Source organism: Sander vitreus, chromosome 12 (assembly GCF_031162955.1).
Source record: "Sander vitreus isolate 19-12246 chromosome 12, sanVit1, whole genome shotgun sequence".
In the NCBI taxonomy this organism is placed as follows: domain Eukaryota; kingdom Metazoa; phylum Chordata; class Actinopteri; order Perciformes; family Percidae; genus Sander; species Sander vitreus.
The window spans coordinates 13,958,137-13,966,220 of NC_135866.1; the positions used below are offsets into that span (position 1 = coordinate 13,958,137).

The 8,084-nt window shown below is 39.3% G+C and overlaps 1 protein-coding gene across 6 annotated transcripts; it reads right to left on the bottom strand.

Annotated features, from left to right (window-relative positions):
• Positions 1-209: 209 nt before the first annotated feature.
• LOC144526468 (uncharacterized) lies at positions 210-7,621 on the bottom strand. Of its 6 annotated transcripts, none has more exons than XM_078263965.1 (12): positions 7,213-7,621; positions 6,007-6,140; positions 3,148-3,260; positions 2,650-2,748; positions 2,479-2,516; positions 2,238-2,371; positions 2,004-2,082; positions 1,787-1,909; positions 1,562-1,651; positions 1,357-1,434; positions 981-1,233; positions 210-756 (listed from the first exon to the last, which is right to left on the bottom strand). In XM_078263965.1, the coding sequence occupies exons 1-12, from the start codon at positions 7,332-7,334 to the stop codon at positions 661-663; spliced, it is 1,359 nt and encodes a 452-aa protein (XP_078120091.1). In that variant the 5' UTR covers positions 7,335-7,621; the 3' UTR covers positions 210-660. The 6 variants fall into 6 exon arrangements, with proteins under 6 accessions (XP_078120091.1, XP_078120088.1, XP_078120089.1 ...); XM_078263962.1 differs by having other exon boundaries at positions 210-852; positions 7,213-7,600; XM_078263963.1 differs by having other exon boundaries at positions 210-852; positions 2,650-2,730; positions 7,213-7,585.
• Positions 7,622-8,084: the final 463 nt, after the last annotated feature.

Here is an 8,084-nt window from a genome sequence, read left to right on the forward strand (position 1 = left end):
CTACATATTAGTCTGCCAATTTTCTTAATTTTAGTCTGTAACACATCACAAAATAGTGACCATACCAGCAATCCCAAAACCAAAGATATTCAGTTAACTCTAATTTACATTCCAGAAGCTGGAACTTTTGATTCATTATATTCATTTTCTGTCCACCTATTGTTTCAGCTCGTTAGGTTATTGTACCTATTCATTTCTCAAAGTCTTGGTTCTCCAAATAGGCTTTATTATAAAAGAAATCCTTGATAAAACAATCAACACTTTCAAATAACAAGAAACAAATGTATTAACTGTTTCGAGAAGATGGGGGAAGAGGCCTTAAGAACACACCACAACACTAAACAAAAATGTAAAAGACAATATTTGAAAAAATGACAAAACCTGACAACACAAGATCAAGAAAAGCAAAGTAAGCCTACTTCCAGTTTTAACCGGCAAAAAGCACATGGGTACTTTAAAGCAATGTGACAATGTCATCGGGCAAACTCCCTGCAAAAAATGACAATTCTGCATTGTACATTTGCAAAAAGAGTTGACAAGTCTTCCTTGCAAAAAATCAATACATTTGACGCTCACTTCACATTTTAGATTTACCCCAGTGCAGAAAAAAGTCGTAACATGTTCACAACCAAAACAGAGGGATAATGAGAGACAGACTACTCAATCGCTGACATCCATGTCCTCCTCATGGTGATCGTCAGCTCCATTAACTTTGGCCTGCTTCACAGGCCGCGCTGTGCCGTTGCCTTCTACAGACTGAGGAGACAAAGCAGAGTCGTCAGAATCCTTCCTGTCCTCCCTCTCTTTCGCGCTGTCATAGCCTTGTTCTTCCTCATCATAATCCCTGGTGATCTGTGAAAGCAAACCAATGGATGTGACATTTTAAAGCATAAACAGTCCCGGTCTGGTTAACATCTCACCAGCAATACTCACGGTAAGCGTGTAAGAATGAAGACTTGTTAAATATACTCTATACTGACCTTGACATCTCCTTTCTCCCCATCTGATTTCCGCTCCCGCTCCCGTTCCCGTTCTTTGTCTTTACTTTTCTTTTTCTTGCTGGTGGAGCGTTCACGTTCCTCGCGACTGTGATCTTTATCACTCTTGCGGTCCCTGTCCCTTTCCTTATCCCTTTTCTTTTCTTTCTTGTGTCTGGAGGGAGGACAGGAAAAATCAGCTGTGCCATGAAATGCCATGGATGTGCCCACACAATGGATATTGAGTTTATTTGGTCTGGACCAAAGAAATAAATACAGATTGTTGACTTTTAGTTCTGATTTGGTTAAGAAATGCAAAACGGGCGTGCAGTGTTAAGGCTGTTTTTGATCCACAAATATTTCACATCAAAACACCAACCTTCGAGGAGATGGAGTCCTCTTTTTAGGCGACTTTTTAGGAGGCGATCGGCTGGGGCTTCGACTTCTCCTGCGTCTCCTGCGTAGCAGAACATTACTAAAAGACTGAGTACTTGAAAACTGAGAAGATTTGGTGGCTGCTGTATAAAAGTATACACTTTCAATCGCCTTCAATCTAAGCACAAGAGATCCTTTGCTGTACTCACCGGTCCTCACTGCGGGACCTCCTGGCTGTGCTGTAGCTTTTAGGTGGTGTTTTGGATCTTCTTCTCCCTGAATCGTCTTTCTTTCTATCTCTGTAGATACATTTGATGTAAGAAATTGGATTTAAGATCTCAGACAGGCTCAAATAATAGTTAAAAGATGTAAATCTTTAACTATTATTTGCGTAACGTAGGCTTAAAGGCAAGCATGTATTACAGTTAACCCACCTGGACCTGCTTGGAGATAGCCTGATTTGGTCTTTGCCGTCGGTGTGTCTCCTGCTGCGAGGGCTTTTGGAGCGCCTCCTGCTTCTGGAGTTTGACGGTCGCCTTGATCTGCTTCTGGTTCGCCTGCAACCAGACATTTAGACCATTTAACTTTATTCTTAAAATAACAAAAAGCTTCTCCATCTCGACTCCTCAGACAATTATCCGTAATTATCACCTGTGTCTTGAACGTGATCTGGATTTCCTCTTCCTGGACCTGGACCTCGTCCGGGAGCGCTTCTTTTTGCTCTCCTTATCTGCGAGACAGAAAAAACAGAAATTGCTTAGTATTGTCGAGGTACAATGTACAAAGGACCTTGTGTAACCCTGCAATACACACAGACAGACATTATTGTAGACCGCAAAGTCAAAGTCCTGTTAAGAAAAGTCCTCCAAATGTTTGTACACTCACTTCCAGGTTCAATTGCAGCAGAAATGAGCGACTGGGCCTCTCTGACTCTCTTCATGGCCTCTTCGATTTCTCTATTAGATGCGTCAGCCTTCAGGCTTGCACTCATATTTAAGCCTGCAGCCAAAGGATTCAGCCTGAACAAAAGGATGTTAATTAGTTGAACACATCCATTTCCTTACTCAAAAATGTTTTGCCTGAATGCAGTTTTAAAAACCAAAGGAGCTTATTTATATTGACTTACTTTGGATCTGTCATGAACTTTAACAGCTGATCAGCAGCCTGTAAAAAAAAACAGTGGGAAGAAGGGTAAAGGTTTGTCTAGGTTGTCTAATCAAATACAGTATACTGCATATTTAACTTCACAACTTTTGGAAGACATTTACAGTCAGTGTCATTCAACAAAACCTCTCACCTGGGGATTCATGTTGTGTCCTGGGAATCCAAACGCAGCCATTGCATCCATGTTCGGAATACCGAACGGGTTCCCTCCCATCTGGAATAGAATCGCATACAAGAAACCACAAACAAGCATGTAAAGGCACGTTTGTTATGACAGCCATATTGTTGGGAGATCTTGACTTTTTACAAGTGTAAAATGTAAAGTCCTCAAAAGTAACATCTGCAAATGAAGACCATGTGATATGATCAAAAGCTCCAGAAATGCTACCAAATGGACTTTGAGGTGAGATTGTTTAGTCAAATAACAGTTTATCTGTAGATCATAATCTGATGCGGCAGGGCAATACTGCTTCTGCATGCCAACAGCAAATTTACTAAAGCACGATTTTCTGGAAGAATGCATGGCAAACCACTGTGTTGTCCCATTTTAAAATTGTATACAATGTGACACAGTTGTTTATAATGTTTGTAAGGTCATGCACAGGCATATTCAGAGAATTTGAAGTCTTACAGGATTGGACATGGGATTTGGCGTTGGAAGAAGTCCTCCTCCTGGCATCATTCCTGCCACAGCGTTTGCTGGCGCCAACAGTGACAAAGCTTTAGCCTCATCTGGAATAGAGCCTACAGGAAAATAAAAAAACGGCATTAGGAGAGAACAACATCTTCAAACACATCAACTATAGAGAAGACACTTTGGAAAAGACAAAGAAAAAAAAAGTCTTCACACTGCAATTCCTCAAATGAGGTTCAACAAAATGGTTACCTTACAGATCAGAGAAGAGTTCCCTTAATTCAACATAATCATTGCAGTGACATAACTATTGCTGGAATATATCACACTACTCCAATGAACACTGCCAAGAATATATCACCTGAACGTGTTTTTTAAGTCATGAACCAAACGTTAGCAAGCACAGCTGCTTCTCCAGTTGGGTGAGCCCTCAATTTTCATTAAGACGTTTACTGAAACAAGCGACTCACGCTGGCGGCTTCGCTACTAAAAGCACACAGAGAAAAATCGAGATACACACAACAGAGAGAATTTTAGGGATTTGGCAAGAACACTATACAAGCTATTAGTGTTTACTTACCAAAAACACAAATGTCAGAGCATATAGTGGTAAGTACTAAATGACAATAGCAGAATTCAGGGTGGGTAGCGTGTCTGCTTTACATCATTATTCTAGTATCCTTACCTGCCACTGCATCAATCAAACAAACAAACCTAGGCAGAGGACTGGTTTAATTAACCTGCGCTACCACAGTCCAATTAAAAAATAACTGTTCATCTTTATTTGCAATATGACACTGATTGTTGGCCAAATTTAACAAATAAACACCTAATAATCATTTCACAGTAAATCCACTCCCAAAAAAAACTCTTTCACAAAAGGACATGACTTAAATACGGACACACAATGACAACATTCAAATAAAAAAAAATTATAAAAAAAGCACACTGAAGAGAGAGAAATTGCTGCAGGAGACAAAACTGTTGGATGGTATTTTCAGCAGGGCCTGGTATACAGGACTGGCTGAGCCAGGAAAAAGAACTGTAAAACACAACAACAAAAGAAGACCACTGTTAAAGAGAATATATTTTACCAACACAGTGTCATGTCGGGTGGGCATCTTAAGACAACTTATGATGAGATGTAGTACCGTTATTATATAAAATAACCAATCATTGACTAGTGTTCCTCTGTTAAGTCACACAATTAACTGCTCTCATATGGGTAAGTATGTGTAGTGTCAGTTGCCTGGGCAGTGTGGTTTTTGCACGCAAGTAATTATTAACACCCAGTACCTTTGTATAGGCTTTTACCACTAAACCCAACTAATGTATTGTATTTCAAAGCTTTTTCTTTCAAGAGTTAATTTTCACATTTTTATAGATAAGGCTGGCGATATTAAATTTTTTGTTATTGTCAACAATGCCTTTTGCGGCGTCCAGGTAGCTCACCTGGTAGAGCGTGCGCCCCATATACTAAGGCTTGCTGCATGTCGTGCCCTCTCTATCTTCCCCCTTTTCTGTCAATCTTCAACTGTACTCTTAAATTAAGGCAAAAAAGCCCCCCAAAAATAATCCAAAACAATACGTTCTGCTCTCAGCCACAATCCCATTTGTTACCACTGAAATAACAAGTGACAAATATATTATTTCATTTTTATAAAAGACTAAAACAACTGAGAGCTGTCGTTTTCAGCAAAGGTTTTCATACAGAAGTAAATAATACATTTATTGGGGACTATTTTTAGTGGCGGATGTGTGTAGCGTGTGCTAGCGACTATTCACGGCTGCAGTGCGGTGCCGGTGGCACTGACTTAAAATAAACTACAGTGCCTGCTTTCATCATAATGAACAAAAAAGTCACCTTGTGCAACAGTGTGGCTCACTGATGTGCTGTCAATTGTTTTTGGTCAATGATGGTCTTTTCATGAGATTTGTTGACATCAAAAAAAGGAAGAATATTGCCAGCCTTATCCGTTAAGGAACAATGCTTTAGCCATAAAATGGCTAAGAAGCCGTTCCAAAGTGTTGCAAAACAATGCAAAATGAGCACTGGTTTAGGCTACGTCCCCGATATCTGACCTTTTGCTCTAAACTAAACCACCTATAAAAGATTAATTAGACAGAAGGAAAGAGAAAGAGAAGGCAGAGAAAGAATAGAGGACACAAAAAAGAGTGGGGTGGGACTTGAATGCTTGCTGGCCTTTGAAAATGTCTACAATCCCCTGTTGGCAGGCAGAGGACCACTTTCAGCCATCCACGAGGGGGCTGCTTTTGCCTTCTTCACTACAAAAATCACACACACACACATACACACACACAAATAACAGAGAGAAGTTTAACAGTGGATAGTCCAATATGGGGGAGAAAATAAAATGCATATGGTTAGGAGTATTAACAACTTCACTTCACTGCGGCGCCGACAGCTTGGGATTGTTCAACTCCTAGTCTGTGAAGCAGATTTTGGTATACTGCGCTTTCTAAATGCAGGACAAATTATTGTTTTAGGCAGAGACATACCGCTTGATATGCATTTGCCCAAATAAATACAATCCAGTTTATCAAAAGAATTGCATTGTTGTGGTAAAACAGATTTGGGACGAGCTACCACAGTATATCAAAAATCTGACAATACAGGTCTGCTTTAAGCACTGCTTATATACAATGGGAGGGAATGACATTACCAGTATCATTGAAAGTATCTTAAAAGCTTATATAAACAGGCCAAGGTGAGCTGACTTGTGCAATTCACAAATGGGACAAATAAATCATTTTTACTCTTTAACATTTTCACTATTCATGCCATTCAATCAACAAGAACCACTCATACGTGGAAATAATGATGTGACAACAAACCTTCAGCAAATGGGACCACAATCAATGCTCTGTCCACAAACACGGTGTTTGTCAGATGTTGAGACACTCCAACAGACTCTGGCTCCTGGAACTTCACAAAGCACACCCGTGATGTCACCGGCATCTGAGAATCACTATTGAGGAAGTCACAAATATTACATTAAATAGCATAAAATTGCAACAATCATCTAAACAATGCATTTAGTTGCAGCCTGTCTTTTGACAACGTCATAGGGTCCAATCATACCCACATGCATTGACATGCACTGATGTGTGGATTTGGCATATTTACAATTAAATGTGATAAAGCATTCAGTACAATCCTCAAAACAGCATCCACACATAATACTGCCATAATTATAACAATTGAGTACTATGGACATTAGGCAGGTTTTGAGCCACTGCAGCAATGTCTCCCTCAAAACTAAATGTCCTATCAGGACAACTTCTCTGCTCCCAATTGTCCCCGTTTTCAAACGACAAGACAAAACAAGATGCATTGTCAGTGTCCAGTCTTGTTATGAATACATTTCTCTAGGTCTCTCTAAAACACAGATGAAGAGGGGCAGTAACAAAATAAAGGTATAACCATTTCCGGCTCAGCTGCAAGAAAAAATTAGCTTATGTTGATTATAGTAAATCAACATTGTGACGTTGTACGGCTGAATAAAGTCAGACAAAATATTGAGACAGTAGAAAACAATAGTTTCAAAATGATTTGTCTCACCGTGAGTATGCTTATTTTCGTCTTTATTATATAAATTAGTTAACATTCATCTTTTCCCTATGCTGGGAGGAAGAACGTAGCTAGCTACGTATTTCACTATTGTAAAAAAAACATAACAAAACATTGCAACCCAAATAACGTTAGCATTAGATGTGTTATGTTCATTGCCCCATTTAACATTTACCCTAATATTTTAATTGACCCTTCATTACTAAGTTAGCTACACTTTACGCGTGTAAGACATAATCAACAAGTCAAATTAAGATGAACGTGAATGTAACATTAGCTAGCTAGCTGGTGTCAGCCAAGTTACGTAACGTTAGCGTTAACGTTTTTAGATTAGCTAGTTAGCTACAATTCTGGTTAGCATGTTAGGCCCAAGTTTTCGTTCTAAAAAGTGAACCCATTTAGAGAACCTTCCAGATAATATGTTACTTTATTATCATTTAAGTAGCTACATCACCAGATAGTCAACTCACTCTGGTGGAAATAACTTCAGTTCTTCGATGGTTCCCAAAAAACCGAACAGTGTTCTCATCTGCTCCGATGTTGTGCTTGGCGACACATTCGTCACCTGGACCACTTTCGTGGTGTAATTCATTTTCCAGACTAAAACCGTTTAAACAAAACCACTACCGTTAACCACTACACTTTAATTAAAGTCGCGGTTATCCACTGGTTATTAAAACAACTGGCTCGTAGGTTTTTAGCGGGTTAGATGTTAGATCGACTCTCGTTACGTCAATAAATTGTAGCATGTCGCCGCCATATTGTAATTCCCGAACGAAGTGCGCATGCGACTAGTTCTTGATCTCGGTTGCTGTGAAAACAACATTTATACTTTCATTAAAACATCACAGGTTATTGGGTTTCTAATTAATTTCGCCTCCTCTTATAGCGATCGATCTAATATTAATCGTGCACACCAGCGCACGCGACAATAATACTATGTTGTTGAAAAAGTTGCAACCTGCAATCAACCAACAGAGGTCTCCCTTTCCTTTTACAGTTTTTTCTCAGTCGCTTTGGTACATGTCTCAGATCAGAATTGAAATTCTCAAAACTACCTGTTCAATCTTCACATCATTGTGTCACTTGTGCACATCAAAAAAGCAGTTTCTCATTTCTTTGAACAAGTTGCCAATGCTTTGGTACATTCATGCAAATGGCTGTGTACAGTTCTCTGCTGTTTCCTACATTATCAATTGCTTATGTCATGTTGATCAAAATGTATTATAATGGGTCTCTGTTGAACAGTCTCACCCCCCACAACATTTAGGCATTAGTTCATATCATGAGTCTTTACATGCAAAATGGTTGAACAAGTCGCATATTTCTACATATTTCCATT

Bases quoted from the DNA above. Each gene is read 5' to 3' on its own strand.
- LOC144526468 (XM_078263962.1), bottom strand. From the start codon at position 7,334: ATGAATTACACCACGAAAGTGGTCCAGGTGACGAATGTGTCGCCAAGC. The intron at 1,910-2,003 runs GTGATAATTACG...GTCTGGTTGCAG, and splicing joins AGATCACGTTCAAGACACAG to GCGAACCAGAAGCAGATCAA. The intron at 853-980 runs GTCAGTATAGAG...TTGCTTTCACAG, and splicing joins GGGAGAAAGGAGATGTCAAG to ATCACCAGGGATTATGATGA.